Raw genomic sequence first — 21,334 nt, 5'->3', positions numbered from 1 at the left:
GCAGGTGTAACCCTTCACGCATTGTACTGCCTTTTCTTATGGGAAAATTAATTTCTTTAATCAAAATATCATTTGTTAATCAAAATTTCGTTAATGACTTATGATCTATGCAGAACAAAAGGAAAATGGCAAAGTGGCGCTAGCGCTGGGAAATTTAACGGCGGGGTGCGCAGAGAGTTCTGTTTAACGGGTTGCCGGGGTAGGGATGGGGTTGCTTGGAGAGTGGAGCAGGGACGGACGGGTCAAAGATGGGGTGGACTATGTGTTATGGGTTGTGGGATGCTCACGGTCCACGCTTGGGTTTGGGAATTTTGGAGCAGTCAGCGGGGTTTTGGTCACTGCACCACTCGGGTCGCCGGGTGGCGGACTCTCTTGGCTGAGAGGCGGCTGGGCAATTCGGGACACTGGAAGGCACAGGTGGTGGACAGGCCGGTCTGGTCCCTGGATGCTAAGGTGCCACGGCCTGCCCCCCTCTCTTCTTCTTTTTTTATGGGATTTTTTTAGTGGGATTTTCTTAATCTAGGCCTTTTCTGGAGTAGAATCAGCTATGCTTTGGCCTGGCAGTGAAATCTGGTCAGCTTTGTTGTAGCTGTAGTCAGTTTATTTTACACAACAGTCTGTACAAGACAGAAATCTTCATGAAATTGACATAAGCATTTCCCGTGTAGCTGAAGGAAAGCTGAAGGAAAGCTTTTTAGGTTTGGCTGGCACAGCCTGTCTTTCAGGAATAAGGCTCTTTTCTGATGGAGCACAGTGTGAATATGACTGTGCATGACATGGTCTTTTTGATAAAGGTAATGTGATGAAGAACAGGGACAAATACCATCAGAGCGCCTTCATTTTAAAGGTGAAATACTCAAAGGTGTTGGGAATTTTGTCATGTTGTAGGCACTGGATACCAGAGTTCTCAGTAATAGCCAAGACCCTGTTAAAAGCATTGAAGGATGAGAAACACCACATACCCTTCGAAAGGAACAATGAGATGGAAGAGGGGTGTGGCGTTGAAGAGCACCTTGTGTAACGCACCAGCTCTGGGGACACCCAATAATGGGAAAATGTTTTATTTATTTGTGGATGAGCTGGATGGTTGTTCTGTGTCTGTATTAACCCAAGAACAAGGTGAGAGGCAAAGGCCTTTTGTCTGCTTCTCGACTTGATTAGATGCAGTTGCCCGAGGATTACCGCCATGTATGAGGGCGGTGGCAGCGGCAGCCCTGACTCTCAAGCAAAGTGCAGGAATAATTCTAGGGAATGATGTCATTGTGTTTTATTTTTTATTTTTTTAATAAATCTTTTTATTAGTTTTACAACATATGAACTCATTTCCCCCAACATCCCCTCCCTACCTCCCTCCCACCCCAGAGGCAGTTTCCATATTGTCCTTGGTCCATTAATTTCATGGACCGATCGCAGAGGTTCACTGTAAGTCCAGTAGTCTTAGGCGCTGGGGGCACCACCCAATCCAGAATTCGTCTCTGAGGAAGGTCAAAGTTTCTCCCCAATCCCTTGCGAAGGTTTGAAGCTTATCATATACAGCATACGTTGTCCACTCAAGAGCCACAATTTCCCATATTTTCCGTAACCGGTCTTGTACCATGGGTACCTCTGTACTTTTCCACCTCTGCACTATTACTGTCATAGCTGCGAGCGTGAGAACCACTCTTGCTTTTTCCCCGAGTTCTGGGTTCCCCCTCCCCGGCATCTCCTCTGACTCCTAGTATGATTTGCTCCAGTGGTCTATTACCACCCAGCCCATAGGCCTGTTCCTGCGCCTTTTCCACCTCTTGCCAGGAAGGTTCTATTTTTGGGCATCTCCACCAAATGTGCTCTGCCGTGCCTTCCATCCCGCACCCCCACCAACAGGCTCCCGAGGTCTCTGGGTATATCTTATGGAGACAGGCCGGTGTGTAGTGCCAGCCAAACAGTATTTTATACCACCCCTCTTGTAGTTGGGATGCTCTTGCTAGTTTGGGGATCTTCCTCCATAGTCTCTCCCATTCCTCTCTTCCGGTCTCCCTCCCCAGGATCCATTCCCATCCCTGCATATATGGGCAATGTTGTCTGGGTAGTGCGCTATCTAGGATTCTGTACAGGGTTGATATTAGCCCCTTCGACCCGTCATTGGATAAGAGAAACTTTTCAAACTGTGTCATATTCCTGGTCGCTGCCTGTTTGTTTCCGGGGTTCAGAACCCAATGCTGTATCTGCGCATACCTAAGCCTTTCCGCCTCCTTCACCCTGAATTCCCTGTTACCGTCCTCGAATGAGAGTACCTCTCCGTCCCGGAACATATCCACCTGCCATTGCTTGAATGCCCCTTGTTCTAGCCCGTGTAAAATCCCAGTTGTTGAATATAGGTGTGAAGGGGGAGGGGAAGGTTGTGATTCCCTTGGTTCTTACCAGTCTATCCCAATTGTCCACCACTAATTTAGATATGGTGCTCTCATATAGATGCTTGGGCCTATGCTGCTCCAGGAGCCACAAAACCTCTGCAAAGTTATAATGTACGACTGCTCTGTCCATTTTCACCCATTGTTTATTTTGCATAGTTTCCCCTTCCTGGTGCCATTCTCTAATTACCCACAGCTGCATAGCCTCAAAATACTGTTGGAAGTTCGGCAGGGACAGCCCTCCCTCCCTTCTGGGCACCATCAATAACTGTCTACTAATTCTTGCTTTTTTCCCTTCCCACAAAAACTCATTGGTTATCCCTCTTAATTACCTAAAGAAACTTGTTGGTATCGCCTGGGGGATTGCTTGGAAAAGATACAACAAGCGAGGGAGCGTGACCATTTTAACTGCCGCTACCCGACCCATCCACAAGACCCGAAGGTTCCTCCACCTATGGAAATCGTGCTTGATATCCTTCAGCAGTGGGGCGTAATTGGCAGCATACCAGCCCTTGAGAGTTGCTGTGATTTTTACCCCTAGATATCTAATCCCCTCGGACTCCATACAAAGGGGGTAGCTGTCCTCAATGACTCACGATTCCCTGATTTCAAGGTCAGATTCAGGAGTTCCGATTTGCCCACGTTGATCTTTAGGCCCGAGACCTTCCCAAACTCCTCTAACAGGGTTCTACTATCCTGGATGGACTCTATCGGCTTTGTCAGGGTGAGCAACATATCATCTGCAAATGCTGCCACCTTATGAGCGGTCCCCCCAAATGGAACGCCTTGTATCGCTCCCATTTCCCTTATTGCCTGCAGGAGTGGTTCCAAATAAATTGCATATAAGATTGGGGATAGAGGGCAGCCGTGTTGTGTGCACCCACTCAACTTAAAGGGTATTGACATCACCCCATTCACAGCTATCCTCGTGGATGGTGTTTGATAGTTGGCCTGCACCATTTTCAAGAACCCCCCCCCCCAAGGCCCATCTTCCGCATGACCCTGAACAGGAAGGACCACTCTAGGCAATCAAACGCCTTTTCTACGTCTAATGATAACAGGACCGCGGGAGTGTCCATCCGCTGGTCTTTTTCCACCAAGTGGGCCACCTTCCTGATGTTATCCGCTGTCTGTCGACCTTTTATAAATCCCCCCTGATCGGGGTGGATCAGCTCCGGGAGGAAGGGCTCCAGCCTATTTGCCAGGATCTTCGTATAGATCTTGAAAAGACACTCCAGGTTAGCGTGGAAACATCTAGAGGCGCCGCATACCGCGCTTACTCACCACATTTCTTCTTCATACTCGGCATCCACGCTGAAAACGTTGTGGCACCTAAAAGACACAGAAAAAGAGCTCAGTTCAATACAAATACGAAAGGGTCGCATCGCGCATCGCGCTCTCACTCAGCTTCAGCGCTGCAGCAGGACGTCGCCATCCCCGGACGCCAGCCATCATCTAAGGAAGGAAAGGAACGAAGTTAGAGAACTGTTCAAAAGACTCATTATACTTACCTGTTGGACTCTTGCCAGTGAAGTAAATAGGCAGCAACGAGCCTGCATCAATCAACGCGCCCCTGCGCTGAAAGCAGGACGGAGAGCACACTTTCCAAGAAAACAAGGTGAGCTGTGGATCAAAGGGAAGGGTTGGACCCCGGGGAAGAAGGGGTTCAAGCACACAGAGACAATAGGGAGTTAAACTCTACCAATCTTGTGTTTCAGGCCCAGTCTCCAGTCGAGTAGACTCTAGGGAAGGCTTCGAGGTCGTAAGAGATCAGAACAAGCTGAGTGACGTCCCCGTGGATACCAGATGAGCGTTACACTAGGGATGGGAGACGGAACCTTTTCACCAGAAAAATCATCTTCCCCTTTAAATTAAGATGTGCGTAGGGGCGTGGCCCTGGGAGCATGCACTCCCCTGACTCTGCCCCCAGGTGCCACTCCTCCGTCCTCTTTTCTGCGTCGATGGGAACGGACGGTTTCACCAGCGCTCCTGGGTTAGGCTGGCCTCCGGCCTAGTAATTCCACACGCTCTTCCCCAGAGAAGTGTCTTTTTTTGTCTTCTTCTTCATTTTGTCTTCAATCAGATACTCTGTCCTCTGGCGCCACACTCCAACCTCTGCGCATGTCAACGTCAGCGGGCTTTAGCAGGTGTCCAGCCTGCAAATGCGAAGGGCTCTTCCCTATGTCTGACCCCCACGCTTTCTACCTCCGCTGCCTTGGCCCCGACCACAGCTGGGAGGGCTGTACCCCATGCGACGAGCTTACACCCCACGCTTTGAAGAACAGGTTAGCTCGGTAGAGGCAAGTCACCTCGAGAGGGCCTGAAGGAATTTGTCAGGCACAAATCCGGGCCCAAGGTAGGGACACTGTTTTCAACCGCACCCCGCAAAGGTGACTCCTTTCACAGGAAGCCCAAGAATGGGAGGGACCGTTCAGGTTCTTGTACTAGTGCAGGTACCGAGGCTGCTACAGCTACCGGCCGTCAGGCCGAGGGGTCGCGAGACTCTACCGGTGTAGGCATTGAGGCACCGCAAGGGTCTGCTACTGGGTTCACACCCGAAGGGCTACGCCCTAGTACCGGACAAATGTCTGAGGGGGCGCCTGTACGCAGCACTACTGGTGACACAGCCGAGGGCAATCCGCCTTCCAGGTGTCATCCTGAGGTGCAGGGTAGGCCTCAACCTCCACCGCCAAGAGTCTTGGAAGAGGCCAGGCCCAAGGAGGCAAGCGCCACAGCACAGGCACATGGCATGCAGCCCGACAAGATGGCCGGCGGGCCAGATAAAGCAGCGGCTTGTCCGACACCATACCCCTTTGATGAGCAGGTAGGGGAACGAGTTTCCAGATGGGACTTGTAGTCAACAGGCACGTGGCCCACAGCATACCCTTCTTCGTCGCAGGGCAGGAACACCCCTCAGACAGTAAGGCAGAGTGTGTCCATACCTCATCCTCAGGGCCCCATACCCATGTCCACACCTCCAGGTGCTCCACCGACCTGCGACGACAGGTTTTTTGAAAAGTTTATGACCCTCATTTGGTCTCCACTGATGGGGGTCATCCTTAGGGAAGTGATCAAGGACATGCTTCCTCCGGTCCTGCCGCTGGCACCCATGGCTACTCCGCCCTCAGTTCCAGCACTCCTGGCTCTTATACAGCCACAGCTGCCGGTGCTGCTCCCCACAACACCACCGCAGCTACCGCTACAGCTGCAGGCTCCGGTCAGTACGCCACAGTCAGTACGCCACAGCCACAGGCACCCAGCACACCTCCTACGGCTCCGGATCAGCAGGACACCTTGGTTGGCACGGATGAAGAGGAGGACCCCGCCACACGGTCCTCGGCCTAGGCTTTCCACGAGTGGCTTGCCAGCCTGGCTGAATATCTGGGCCTCCCCCAGCCGAGGTTGAACAACCGGAGGTGGGGGTTTTAGCAGAGGTCCTCACTCTACGCCCCATGGCTAGAACAGGGATTCCAATGCAAAAAGACGTGGTCGCGCTGGCCAAAAGGGATGGTTTAAACCCCATTCCGCGCAGCCCACCAACAGGCGCCTCAATGCCAGGTTTAGGGAGATGGAGGGGGACCCTCTCTTGCTATCGGCGCACCCTCAGCCACACTCCGCAGTGATCGCTGCAGCTTCAATATACTCCAAGCCACAATCATCTGCGGCGACATCAGCCACAGCACTCCTGGGAAAGGAGGAGAGAATCCTGGAAGCATACGGGAAGAAAATGTACTCCAATGCTTCCCTCCATCTGCGTCAGTCTAATGCAGACACTATGCTGGTAGCTGTCAATCAGAGGGTTTGGTGGGAAATTGCTGTCTTCCTTTCGGAACTTCTGGTGCAGAGCCAGGCACGCATCAAGACGGGACTGGCAGAGGCCAAGATTGTCGCCCAAGACATAATGGAATCCACAGTGGCTCACATCGACACCTTTGGCCATGCCATCTGCATCGCTATGGACATGAGAAGGACGGCCTGGCTTCGGGCGACTTAGTTCAACCCGGGCGTACAGGAACGCATACTGGACCTTCCTTTTGAGGGAGGCGACCTCTTCCATTCCACCAGGGACGAGGAATTGGATAAGAAGAAAAACAGTTCCCAGACTGCAAAATCCTTATGCATCCTCAGAAAGGCCACTCTTAAGGCGTATAACCAGACACACCAGCGTTCAGACAAGGGGCGGTCCTTCGGTGGGTTCTGGGGTATCCAACAGCGCTGGTCCAGGCAATCAGACAGGTCCACCAGCCAGCACCGGCACAGGCAGCACAAGGGATTCTTTCAGTTACCCTCCTCTATCTCAGTCAGCCACCGCTGGAAAGAAGGCATGACACGCCGCTTCGGGTCCACGTGTCTCTGGTGGGGGGCAGGCTTGCCCTTATCAGCTAGGCTGGCACACAAAGTTCGCGGACCCCTGGATACTACTGGTAGTATCCTCGGGCTACCGCCTACCAATCCCTCCCACTCCTCTCTCCTCCCCTCTGCTCCCACACATTGGGACAGCAACTCTGTTGGTGAAATTTCGCTTGCTTGTAGAGTCAGGCGGTGGAAGAAGTCCCAGCCTTCCAGCAGGGTCTGGGCTTCTATTCACAGTTTTTTGCCATACACAAGAAGAACCAGGCGGCCCTGAGAGTTGTGCTGGACCTTTCCTCCTTGAACCTTTCCCTCCCTCTTCAAAAGTTCAAGATGGTTACCCCAGCGCTTATTGCAGAGACATTGTGCAGTGCTTATTGCGGAGACATTGTGCAGGGGAGAATGGATGTGCTCCCTGGGTCTGACGGATGCTTACTTGCACGTCCCAATCTGGCAGCCCCATCAGTCCTTTCTAAGGTTCAGGGTCATGGGCTTCCACTTACAATACAAGGTTCTACCCTTTGGCCTGAATTTGGCTCCCAGGGTCTTTACAAGACTGATGAATATGGTGGCCGCCCTCCTCAGGGCTCAGGGACACCACATCTATCCATACCTAGACGACTGGCTCATCAGGGCAGGGTCTCTGGAGGTAGTCCATCACACAGCCTCCGCCCTCATGCTTACACTACACGAGTTGGGATTTTCCATCAATCTCAAGCAATCACAGCTGGAAACCACACAGGGCCTCATTACACGGTAGGCGGTGGACCAAGGTGCTAATAGCACCTTGGTCCATGCCGGTAAAATACCGGCACCTCCTTGGAGGAAAGGGGAATTACCGCCCTATTCCACGGTTGGCGGGGCGGTAATTCCCCCTTCCCCCATTGCCCTTCCCCATTCCCATTTTTGGCCCATAGGGCATAATGGGAATGGGGAAGGTGCTAATTATGGTACCACAAATTGTGGTACCGTAATTAGCACCCTGGTCCCTTTGCAGGTTGGTTTTTAACACCTGCTAAAAAGCAGGCGTTAAAGTACCAACCCGCAAAGGGACCTCGTAGTAAGGCGGTAAGGGTTAACGGTCACCGGTACCATTACCGGTGACCGTTAACCCTTACCGCCTTTTGTGTAATGAGGCCAACAGTCTCTGATGTTCCTGGGCCTCATCTGAGATACCGGCTCAGAGAGGATCTTCCCCTCTGAGGACAAGATCACAGCCATCAAGAGGGCCACGGGACACTTTCTCAGCAGAGCGGTAAGCTCGGCATGGTGGTACCAACACCTCTTGGGTATTATGGCACTATGTCTCCTGGCAGTGCCGCACACGAGGCTCACAATGAGGAGACTGCAGTTGCACTTCGCAGCCTCCTGGAATCTGGAGAAGGGTTGCCAGCTGGAACTGGTCAACATCCCACAGCATCTCAACCAGGATCTGGTCTGGTGGAGCTCGGACAGCCCCTTGCGGAGAGGCAGGCCCTTTCATACGCCAGCTCCGCAGGTCACCATAACCACAGATTCATCTCTGGAGGGTTGGGGAGCTACACTGGACAGCCACAGTGTCCATGGAGTATGGTCCCGGCAGGAGTAAGAGGCCCACATCAACTATCTGGAGTTGATGGCCGTCTGGCTCGCTCTCAAAGCCTTCCTCCCGATGATCAGTGGCAAGTCGATCCTCATTCGAACAGACACCTCCACCAGCATGTATTATATCAACAAGCAGGGGGGCACCAGGTCCTCTCCCCTATGCATGCTAGCATTCAACATCTGGAAGTGGGCCTTGGAAAACAGCATTCACTTGACAGCAATGCACCTCCCGGGGTGTCCAACCGGGAGGTGGACAGGCTCAGCCAGCTGGTTGCAGACAACTACGAGTGCCAACTGGACCACCAGGTCCTTAAAGGGATCTTCAACTGGTGGGGTCATCCTCAGGTGGATATTTTCGCCACCTGGCACAACAGGAGGTGCCCCAGTTTGCGTCCTGGCAGGGACAGGACTGGGGCTCACTGGGCGATGCGATGCAGATTCAGTGGAACAACATACATGCATATGCCTTCCCTCCCACTCCCTTAGTTCACAGGGTAATTCACAAGATCCGGGAGTTCAAACACCTACAGATAATCCTCATAGTTCTGTGGTGGCCAGCAAGACCCTGGTTCTCGGAACTCCCTAGCCTGTCAGAGCAGCCTCCGATACACCTTCCACTTGGCTCAACCCACCGACTACCTCAGCAGGGAGGCATGGTCATACACCCCACCCCCCAGAGGTTAGCCCTCGCAGCGTGGTTCCTGAACATGTCACACTAAGGTATCTACTCCTGTCACAGGCTCGCCTGGACATCATACAGGGCGCAAGGAGCAATGCTACTAGAAGCCAGTACAAAAGCAAATGGAGCAGGTTTTGCCACTGGGTGGCTTCAAAGGGGGTCGATCCACTGACCTTCACGATGGACGATGTACTATCCTTCTCTGCACACCTTGCACACTCAGGGGTGCAGGTAGACACTTACTGCACCTATCTGGTGGCTATCGGAGCTTACCGGAACTCGGAGGAGCAGGTATTTTCCTCCTCCAACCCGGTAGTAAAAGACATCTGGTGGGCCTGACCACGGTCTACCCGCCTATCAAGAAGCCACACCCGGTGTGGGATCTCAATGTGGTCCTGGGCGCACTGGCGCATAAACCATTCGAGCCAATGGCGTCCACGGACATCAGGCTGGTCACCCTTAAAACAGCTCTCCTGGTGGGCCTCACCTCTGCACACAGGGTCAGTGACATCCAGGCCCTTGTGGCTTCAGAGCCGTATACTACCTTCCATAAGGACAAGGTGGTGCTCAGAATGCACCCAGCATTCTTACCTAAGGTGGTCTCTTCTTTTCATCTGAATGAGGAGATAGTCCTACCAACTTTCTTCGCGGACCCCAAGGACGAAGGCTCATCAGAGGGTACTACACTGTCTAGATATTAAGCAAGCCCTAAAATTCTACCTTGACAGAACTAAGAGATTCTGCAAATCAGATGCTCTGTTTGTCACCTTTGGCGGGTTAAAGCCAGGCTATCAGGCCTCCAAGGCCTCCATAGCAAGATGAATGTTTACGTCATCAAGGAGGCATATGAGGGGCAGCACAAACCGCTTCCAGCGAATATGCATGCCCATGCTATCAGAGCCAAGGCCACGGCGGTTGCCTTTTAGAGACATGTCCCTTGGCAGGTCATCAGCAGGGCCGCTAAATGGGCTTCGTCTTCCGCCTTCTGCAAGCACTAATGCTTGGATGCCAGCTCCAGGTCGGATGTAGCATTTGGTCAGGCAGTTTTGAGGAACTTGTTTTCCTAGGAGGGTCAGCTCTCCACCCTGGGCTAAATTCAGTTGTAATCACCCATACAGTATGGGGGAAAGGGGATGGGACGTAGGAGTAATTATAAGTTACCCACTGCAGTGACTAACGTACTCCTAGTCCATAGTTCCCTTTCCTCCATACATTCCACCATCCTACCCCCTACTAAGAACTAGTGTCATTAGGCAATGGTAATATTGTTGACGCGTCCAAGGGGACTGAGGAGTGGCGCCGGGGGGGGAAGGGGCAGGGGAGCACATGCTCCCAGGGCCACTCCCCCACACGCATCTAAATTTAAAGGGGAAGATGATTTTTCTGGTGAAAAAGGTTCTGTCTCCTGTCCCTAGCGGTGGACGCCCATACAGTATGGACGAAAAGGGACTATGTACTAGGAAATTCTTTCTATCTTCTAAGGGTGAATGTATACATCCGTTTTATAGTAAGTGTGTCACAATATTTAGCTGGAGGTTTCATTTGCGTAGTGTGTATTTTAAAGGCCTAATAAATAATTGTACATTTTTGCACTTAGCTCTCTAACTGGAATTATTGGTGTTTTTCTGTGTGTACTCATTGTAGCACTATAACACTCTCACACCCCATCCTAAGTCTAAGCCTTACTGCTCTGCTAACTACTTTGATTGGGATTTGCTAGACTTTAGTGTCTTTCATATTCGCCATAATAGGTTGGCCTCCCAACATCCACCCCACAGGTTGATTTTGGAAATCCATCTTAACACAGAGTCCTTGTAGAGGGACACAAGCACACTCCAATAAATTCTTGTGTCATGGTGCAAGCCATTGGTAGGCTTCTCCCCAATAGCAGACAATGCAAAATGGCCAAGTTTCATAACTAGGTACCCTCAACAGGGGTACCTAGGTAATGCTGTATGGAGGAGCTGGTACCGAATATTTGCATACACCTTTACCCCAGCACTGCTACTCTGCAAGGTAGTACACAAACTACTCCAGAAACTCTTAACAAGGATACTATTTGCACCAGTGTGGGAGAGACGTGGTACTCCCACCTACTGAAAATGTTGCTCTGACTTCCAATAAAGCTCATCGCCTCCCAGAACCTACTCACAAAACGGCATCAACAAATAACTCATCTGAAACCACATACAACCAGCTCGTCAGCTTGGCTCATGAAGTCATAGAATTGGGCCATTTGCACTTCCCAACATGATGCAAGGATGTAAGGAAACCCAAAAGCAGACAAGTTACTATGATAAATTGAAATCGGAACAGCCCCATTAACTGTTCACCATCAGACCTGCTTCATTTGCTTAACTTTGGGTTGATTTACTATTCACTCAAGGTACATCTAGTGGCATTGGTGGTATTTACCACATCACAGTGCAAGGTGTCTTGGTGGAGATCAGCTGTACTAAAGGCAATTATGGAGGGCGTAACATGCATCTACCCACTGATGACACACCTTCCCCTGGGTGAGATCCAAGTACAGTCCTGTGTAAATGAAGGAGTCCTCCTTTAAAACCAATGCATACAGTTCCTTTTGAGAAACTTTCATATGATGTTGCCTTCCTTATCACTGTCAGCAGAATCGGGAGAATACATGAATTACAAGCTTTATCAGTTTCAGAACCATTTGTCTCTATACACAAACATGAACTGGTATTAAGGACACACCCTCGGTTGTCTCCAAAATACATTTCCAAATTTCATGTCATTCAATCCATTGAATTGCAAGAACACAAAACAGGGGAGAAAGAGCACTTCACACACTTGATGTCTGTCGAGCAGTCATGTACTATCTTAAAGAACCAAAGAAATAAGGAAAAAAGACAAGTTCTTTGTTTCAATGGCAACAGGAAGGTAGGTTATCCAGGTACAAAATGAAACATTGCATAATTGATAATTTTGTACATACAACTCTGTTACACACTTGCGAACACACCCTTCCATTTACCCCTAAAGCACATGCAACCTTTAGTGCAGGGGTAATACTTTCCTTCATTGCTAATGTACAACTAGTGGCAGTTTGTATAGCAGGTACATGGAGTTCTGCACACACCTTTACCCATCATACTTGTGTTGACACACAGATAGGAACAGACTCACAAGTGGGACAAGCTGTGTTAATACATTTAATCTTAACTGTTCCTTAAACTCACCCACCACCTTCTTGCTAATCTATAGAAAGCATGTGAATTTAAGCCAGTTCACTATAGCCATAGAAAACAAACATTACATACTCAGTAATTGTCTTTCTGCGGCTTGTATCAGCTCAGAATCACATGCTCCTCAAATGGGAGTGAAGGCACAGTGCAAAGATGCACTCAAGCCATATATACACATGTCCGGTCAGAAAAACAAACTGAGGGCGTCAACGTGTGAAGGATCATGGATACCTGCACACTTAGGATAGGTATAGTGTGACAGGAACACTCCTGTCAATGCCCCCTTTTTGAAATTGAAAAGGGAAACAAGTTGTTATAATCTGCACCAACCACTAGATTGTAGCCTATGTAGCCATATCATTCTAAGCAGATACAAGCCACAGAAAGACGAAAACAAATACTTATCATTATGAAAATAAGGTCCCTAACACTTTATAAGTCCTTCCCTGCTAATCTAAGTGGGTCTTGTGCCCCAAAGAGTCAAAAGTCCCAGGTAAATACTTTAACAGTGGGGAGCAAGTATTGGCAAAGCCAACAGTTATGTAAATGCTCCAGTGGAGAAGGAACCAAAGGTACATTCAGTAATTAGGGATACTCTTCCAGTCCCACCACTGCAGTGAATCCCATAGGGGGAACCTTGGCCAGAACTCCACTAGTCATGACCAGGCAAGGGAGTGTTAGGGTGGGGATTGTACAACCGTACAACCCTGTGGTAGGAGGAGTGGTAGAAACAGATATGCAAACTTCCCCTCCTTACTCTGATTCACAGAGAAACTGCCCCTAGGGTTCTCAGATTCACTGACCTCACAAGAACAGCTGCAGGACTCCTCATTCCATCCCAATTTCACTCCCAGGCCGCCAATATCAACGATGTGCCCCATTCAAACTGGTAATGGCTGTTAAATCATGGACAGTCTCTTTCACCATATCCGCCCATTAACAGGCATATACTTGGCTGCAGTATGAATTTGGGCTAGACAGTACCAGTCCCCCCACCCAGCCAGATGCTAACACTCTGATCTTTCTTGGTGAACTCAAGGTTTTGCTTGGGAAAGGGTTTATATATATGACATTTCCTGACCTAAGAAGGCTGGAAAAAACCCAAATGACAAGATAACCAAAGGACTTGGCAACAAAATGTAATTGCATGTCCATCATGAGTATATGGTACTCAAAATGGGATTGCATGGTTAAATGTAATAGGGCACGTGTTAATAATGAAAAACATGGTAGAAAATATCTGCTGGTACCACCCCGTCTTGGACACCTGGTAAAAGTAAGAGAATGTTAAAAAACAAAATCAAAAAAGGATACAAAGCACCCCTGCAGCACTGCACTGTAAGGTGATATGTGCTACAGTAAAAGTACACAGGAATCTCGTGAAGAGGACAAGGCCCCCTTGTGCTGATATCCCTATGGGCTGGCCAGTGCCCCGAAAAGTGGTGAGCTGGGAAAAGAAGTAAAGCAAAAGGCTTTACTTACTGGCAAAAGTCAGGACAGAGTTCAAAGCATAGCAAAAATGTGGGCTACCATGAATGTCAATGGGGGGAAAGCTGCAAAAAGAAAATCCTTTTCTAACAGGCATCATCAGTAAGGTGTGGCTGTGATGTTCTGTCTCTCTATGCACAGGGAACCACTCGAGAGGTGCTCATAATCTATCCTGTTCATAGCAGGAGAACTGATGGTAATGACATGAATGTATTGGTTTGACAACGTTCCCTTTTATCAACACAAAATCTGCTTGATTGTCTTGGCATGCAGTAGGATGTTGGCACCAAAGGGCAGAATTAGTATCATACACGTAGGGTAGGGTTAAGGTAACAGAACCGCACCTGTTAATGAGTACTTTTTTCTACTTTTGAGGTACACAACGTGTAATATTCTGGACCTACCAGTAGATTGTGGCATATTTGACTCTAAACAGATATAAGCTCCAGAAAGACTGCAAATGTAGAAGTAATATTTGTCATTTGTTGAGTGTCATCATTCTGCCATTAAATGACTTCACTCAACACTTTTTCTAGGGCATGAGACTGAAGACGTTGCCACGGACCCTCACCTTGCATTTAAAGCGTCTATCCACCGTCAAGACCTCAGGGGTCCAGAAGATCAGTCGCAGAATTTCCTTCCCTTTGAGCCTCAACCTCAGCCAGCTCCTTCAACCAGACTTTGTATGCTGTGACCCTGCAGAACAGGTATGCTGTCTTCATTGTACTGAAATCTGCTATAATTTTTGTGAGTATTATGGGTAACATAGTAATTTCGCTCCAAAAATCACTTTGTCAAACATTACATTTAGACATTATGAATTTTATAATTATTTCAGTAGAAAAATACTTAGGTGAATATTTGTCTTTTCAATGTCATAAATGCATTAAAGAAACTGTAGAAAAATGTATGTCCACACTGAAGCAAGGTTAGAGATCTGTTATAATCATAATTTAGGTATGTCTAATATAAGTATGTAATACAAAAAATATAATGGCATAAAGCATAAAGCCTTCCGTAGTTAAAGATGGTGTATTGGGGGTGTCCCCTTAAAAAAGAAATAAAACTAGAAACAGTTTTAAAAGTAACACTTTCAATGGAAATACAAATAAAATGTTAAATATAGTATTTTCTGCAAATTGAATTATTTACCAACAAACCAGTTCATGGAATCAGTGTTATGTTATGAAGCGTACTGTGTGCCGGTTCTTTGGAACTAGGAGTTTGCTATGAAATTATCTGTTTTTATATGTTGCTCGAGACATACAACTCAGGCAATGCCTGATGCAAACAATTGCACAAATCAGTTTTTCTTGCAATTGCAACAGAATCTAGGCTTATTATCGATAGTCCACATTTGTGCAGTGATTAGTAGAGATGTGCAGATGTTTTTTTGCAGGGAAAGATCTGTATAAACTGAACCACCAGAATTGTATGGCGTTGAAGAGATTTCAGAATATCTGTTTCTTATGTGTTAATCAGTACTTCCAAAGGAGTTCTTGGCTTTTTTGTTTGATGAATAAATTTGGCAGCTTACATTGCCCACTAGCATTCATGATGTGAATTGGGGTTCAATGTGCAGGTAATTCGGGATTTAAGTATTTTCTCATCCTGGAGACACAGCCTTTTGTGCTGATATTCAGATTTCAGAGCACTGAATTGCTTACAATGTCAAACATGTTCAGACTTAAACCTGGCTTTTCATTGGCAAAGAAAAGCATAAACTACTGAAGGATTAATATTCCTGATTGATTTAGCCAGCTTTGTGAAAATAATGAGTGTCCTAAAAAATTGAAGTTTATATGTCTTGGATGGGTAGATTAGCAGCAATAGAAAGTCACATTACCCCATGGCTCCTTTCTTATTTTTGGGCCTCATAATTATGCTGACAACAAGTCTACTGATGCTGCAAAAGAAACATTCAGTATTATTTGAAATGGGAAATGGCCCAAGATAACTAGAAAGTCTAGGACTTTCCCTGCGAACAGGGGGCTTTGGCACACTCCCATATTCTCAATTAGTATTGTAAAAACAAAAAGAAAACATCTAAGCTGAGTACCCCAAAAGGAAATACACCAAACACAGGCTTATAAAGATTCACAAATCTTTATTCTAAAACTGTACAGTTTACAAAGAAACAAAGTATCAGATACAGATAGCTATCTGGCTCTCAGTACATCACAGCGAATACCAGCCCTTTCGGTGTGAGAAGTGAGAGGTACTGGATGTCTAAAAGGTTGTACATTTCAGACATTTCCAATTATAATGTCCAGCCCCTCTACAGGTTAATAATCCATGGTCTAGAGTTTGTGCCGAGTTCACTTCTGGCTTGTCTGACAATATACTCATGGATCATCCTAAATTCACATACAAACAAGTCACAATGGCAACAGTGTATTCTCGGGATTAACAATAAGCCTTAACACATGTCCTTTACAATGCAGTTCAGCTAGTGTCCACGTTCAGTATTGTATAACATTGTAGTCGATGTATGTCCGCGGATCGGGCTTGTTGGCGCAGACAATCCTCTGTCTACAAGTCAGGCATGGGACAAGGTCTCTTTACTCAACCCAAACATTCGGCCAACGGACAGTTTACACATTAACTAACGTACAAAGTGCAGGACGGCTTAGTTACAAGCGGGAAACACTGTCCACCATTTTAGAACACAGAATTACTTTAGAATAGAAATCAAAATGGCAGACGGACCTAAAATGGTGGCGAAGTCTATCTAGAATCGGAACTTTGCAACGCGGTTTTCTTCGCAGAGCGACTGGGCTTAGGCCAATATATACAATCAAGGAGGCACGATATGATATCCCGTTTAACAGTATGATGCAGCCCATTTTTTATTTCTGGCCGGTAGATGTTCATTGAAACAGAACATTATTGGCTGCATATGTGGAGAAGGCCATAGCTCGGAGACCAGTTTGGGGTTACAGAGGGATGAGAAAATAAAGAAGGCCACCACCCCTATATGTGAGCCCAGTCACCAGTACCAGAATAATGTTTTGCGACTTGACAGCAATGAGACGTAACCTGACCACAATCCCTTCCCATCTGTCACAATCCTGATTTTCCCCTGCATGAGAGCATTCATGATTCTGTAACTGGAATACGGGCGGATCTGCGTTTACAGATGATTTGAAGGCATGTTTTTCATGAGAAGGAACAGTGACACTGTTTCCAAATAGGATAGTGGATCTTACAACTGACTATGAAGGTGAAGGCCGGTAGAAAAACACATGCCATTTCAACAATCACAATGAAACCTGACTGGTTCAATAGCTGGGAAATATACAGACAATTGGGAGAAGGATCCCAAACGAAGACTGGATCTGGGAGTTTGTGAGGGCATTTGGTTCACAATAGTTCAGTCATCCATCTAAATACAGAACAAAGGGCATCATTATTAGTTGGGCCGTCCATTTGTGGTAAATACACCAATTTACCACCAAATTCTTTAACCAGTTCCGCTACTCAGCCCCGTGGACTTATCATGGCATTACGAGTAGCATCTCAGTGGTGTGAAACTCCAGGTGGATTTTTAGATTTACCACAACCTGCAATTTCGTGTGGTAAATCCGACGATATTTAGCAGTAAGGTGGAAGATGAACCTTCAGCTTTATGCTACCGTTATATTTTTCACCTTCCCAAACTTGTAATACAGCGTTAATGTTAATGTTAATGTTAAAGGACATTTGTACCGCACACTATCACCACCGTAGTGGTCCCTTGGCGCTCTGGCGGCTCTGAAAGAGGAGGGGAAGGTTGAGTTAGTGGGAGGAAGCAGGAAAAGTGCAAGAGAGCAGTGATGTGCTGTTGGCGGCCTCAGCCCGGTGGGTCCGTTGGCTGGGCATGGGGTGTTTGCGGCCGGTAGTCGTCGTGTACTGTTGTGCAAGGCTATGTGTGTTTTGTTTTGTTGATGCAATGTAGTGAAGTTTGTGCGGTTTGTTGTGCTGTAGGTTTTGGTTGCGTTTGGTTTGGAGTTTGAGAGGTGTATGCAGAAAGGCAAATTGTTAGTAGGGTTGGTTAGTTTGCGTCTCTATCCTGAATTGAAGCGTAGTCTCCCTGTTGCGGCTTTGTCCTGATCTGGGTCTGACTGGCATACAGGTTCCATACTCCTCTAGTCCCCGCCTCTAACATGTTCTCTGATAGCTCCCCTTATCCTCGATTTAGACTCTAGTGGCCAGTGCATCTGCCAATGACATGCTAACTTCACAAATCTATCCAGACGCGACGTAGGCTAATGTTCGCAGTTCTATCTAAGTGTGGACATGCTAGTATTCACAGTTCTATCTAAGTGTGGACATGCTAGTATTCACAGTTCTATCTAAGTGTGGACATGCTAACATTCACAATTCCATCTAGGTGTGGACATGCTAACATTCACAATTCTGTCTAAGTGTGGACATGCTAGTATTCACAGTTATATCTAAGTGTGGACATGCTAGTATTCACAGTTATATCTAGGTGTGGACATGCTAATATTCACAATTCTATCTAGGTGTGGACATGCTAACATTCACAATTCCATCTAGACGCGACACAGGCTAATGTTCACAATTCTAAGTGTGGACATGCTAACATTCACAATTCCATCTAGACGCGACGCAGGCTAATGTTCACAATTCTATCTAAGTGTGGACATGCTAACATTCACAATTCCATCTAGATGCGACGCAGGCTAATGTTCCCAGTTCTATCTAAGTGTGGACATGCTAACATTCACAATTCCATCTAGATGCGACGCAGGCTAATGTTCACAATTCTATCTACAGTGGTGTGGTGATGCCGCAGTAAAGTAGTGGTAATGAAATGACTGCCCCTTTACCTCCACTTTTTGACACACCTCTGTACTCGTAATGAGACCCAAAGAATTTTGTTGTATATTTTTATAGGGGTGGTCCTGTAAACCTATTCAAATGAACATGATGGACCCTAAGAAACTCAATGCTTCTTGGTAAAATTGTGGAGCAAGGAGAGACCTGTTGCACATTTGGTGAGCCTGCCCACACATAATGAATTACTAGTCAGCAGGAGTGCTGAGGCCTAGGAAGGGTGCACTAAGTTGTTTATAGCTTCTTTGTAGAGTAAGACCCTTTACTCAACGAGATAAATGTGACTGACTTATATTTGTAGTATAGTCACGTTGGAAAAAGGCATAAGGCAATGAAGGCACATTGAAAAAATTAAGGGCAAAGTGTTTTCTATTTTTCTTATATAGATTGTGTCATGGGTTTATTGTTAACCGTATAACTAATAAAAAATGTTTTTTTAAAAGATTGCAAGGTGACAATTATATTAAATGCGAAACTAGGGTCCAGGATTTGCAGGCAAGTATTTAAAAGGAGTGACCACTCCTTAAATATCCATAGCTACCTAATTGCCGAACAGTATCTGAAGAGAGAGCTTGAACTGAACCACATACAAGGAGTGTCTATGTACATATTTTCAAAATCGCATGCATCCATCCACTACAAGAACTCTGACGGACCCAAACAGGTTGTAGCATAGTGAATCTTCAGTGGACCTCTTACATGGCCTCTCACTGTGCCTGCTGCACGAATACGCCCCCAGTAGCTGATGCCGGATGATCCAGGGGACCCCCAAACCTTAATTCCTGAATGCCTAAACCCAACTGAGTACTGAAAGCACCCGGAGAGCAATGATCAACAAGAAGTGCATTGTTTGGCAGCACATACAAAAGGGCTTGAGAAACACCGACCGCAGAAGAGCTTATTGGCTGACATTTTTCATGAAGGTGGCCCAAGAAGTTTGAACTACATGGTAAAGTTTCCCACATATTAATGTCCAAGCACCAGGGCAATCTCCTGCTCACTCAACCAATCAGTGACCGTACAAGCTGATATCTAACAGTCCGTAATAGCCTTGTCATGTGGATGATTGGAGAGTAAGCTAGCATTGAGACACTGATCATGAAATACAGAAGTGCTACAATCCTCATGGACCGCACAGCTGATTCCTCACCCCTAATGTTTCAGATATTATGAATGCACCCAACTCAAAACATGGGACTTTCTATGTGTAACCTTACCTTCTGATGTTTGTGAAATCTGCTTAGATCACATGCTGTGCATAGGCTGACATCTAGTGGAAGCTGCAGAGTATTACAGTTTGTTTTTCGAAACTCGAAAAGGACGTCAAACAGGGTGTGCCAGTAATACTATCCCTAGAGTGACGTCCCCTGTACCCATGATCCCTCACGAATGTAGGACCCTCAGATTGTTTTTTTCCACCATACTAGTCTGACGCATGTTGCGGAGTTCGTTCGGCGCCAAGCCGTTTTATAGTTCAATTAACGTTAATACTTCCCCTTTACCCCTTCCACCATACGCCGAAGACCGACGCCGGTGAAGATCGGAGAAATCAACCGTCGAGGACTGCCACGACGGACTCCGGGCCTCGGAAGGCCTCTGGCCTCGGCCCTATCAGTAGGGAGAGTGGGGGTGGTCATATAGGTTCTCTATTCCCCCTTTCATATATATATTCACTCCGCTGCCATATTGTACCTTATGGAGAGTACTCCATTCAACTTCTGCCCTAGGTGCAATAGAACATTTCCTTGGATGGATAAGCACCTTATGTGCAATCTGTCTCCCACAAGATCACTCTGAGGCTACCTGTCGAGCCTGCGGGCTCTTCAAGCCGAAGACCCTTAAGGACCACTCAACTAAGCGCTGGGCCCACTATGCCAGGCAACTAGAGGCCATGAACGTAGAAGGGACATTCAGCGATGGCTGCAACGCTGGCGAATCGGACAGCGAGGGCAAAGTGGTGACTACGGACAACCGCGCGCAGGCCCCCGACCCCGAAGGACTGGCCGGCGGCCACGTTGTGGGGACTACACTCTGTGGCAAAATCGCTACACATTCTTCCATCACTAAATACATTAGCCCCGGCCGTGACTCGACACGTGTGTCGAGCGATCGGCACCAGACGACAACACGAGAGCGGTCCAATGAATCTTTGTCCTCTGGGCGTTCCCGTTCGCCTCATGGCAAGGCCCAACCGTCTTCGATTGAGAAAAGTGTGGCCCGATCAACAGTTCCCGAGGCCCGCTCATCGGATGACGATACCGCCCGGCACCCTCAAGAGGCTAGACACGATGCGTCTGACCGTACACCCAAGATTCGACATCTTTCTTCTAATTCCGCCTCCGAAATTCAACACGATGGGTTGGACCCCTCAGAGGCCCCTAAAAAGTCTGGTGAACACTCCTCTAGCCAGGGGGGAAGGGATGAGCAACAGAAAAAAGGCCTCTTCGGATCCCCATGTTCATAGGGAGAAGCATAAGGCACCAAAGGTAACAGGGAAGTCCAAGGTTTCGGAACCTACCCCAAAAACAAAGCTCATACCTCCCACTGCTGAGGATATAGGCACTAATGAGGATAAGGGCATCACTCTGGAACCAGTAACTATTCCTAGCTCTAGAGAGTGGAGCGCAGCAGACATTGACAGGGTCATGACAAGGTTAACATTCATGGCTAACTTTTATGAAAAGGACCCTAACTACTATCGTAGTTACTCTAACACCCCTACCACCTCTGCCCCTTCTGGGTCCAAGGTAACACCTGTGTCCTCTCAACCCCCTACTAAGAAACACCACTTA

At 47.6% G+C, this 21,334-nt stretch overlaps 1 protein-coding gene across 4 annotated transcripts in view; it reads left to right on the top strand.

Annotated features, from left to right (window-relative positions):
- Window positions 1–21,334, top strand: part of USP18 (ubiquitin specific peptidase 18) — a 376,292-nt gene that overhangs the window by 317,325 nt on the left and 37,633 nt on the right. For all 4 annotated transcript variants that reach the window (XR_011281791.1, XR_011281790.1, XM_069628683.1 and 1 more), the window contains one exon: window positions 14,237–14,407. Coding sequence is in view for 2 of the 4 variants with exons in the window: in XM_069628683.1 (XP_069484784.1) it covers window positions 14,237–14,407 (171 nt within the window). In the remaining 2 variants the exon portion in view is untranslated. The remainder of the gene's footprint in view (window positions 1–14,236; window positions 14,408–21,334) is intronic.

This window comes from Ambystoma mexicanum, chromosome 12 (genome assembly GCF_040938575.1).
Source record: "Ambystoma mexicanum isolate Mex_15411 chromosome 12, UKY_AmexF1_1, whole genome shotgun sequence".
Taxonomy (NCBI): Eukaryota; Metazoa; Chordata; class Amphibia; order Caudata; family Ambystomatidae; genus Ambystoma; species Ambystoma mexicanum.
The sequence above is the reverse complement of the archived record's forward strand: the minus strand, read 5'-3'. Positions and strand labels throughout refer to the sequence as shown.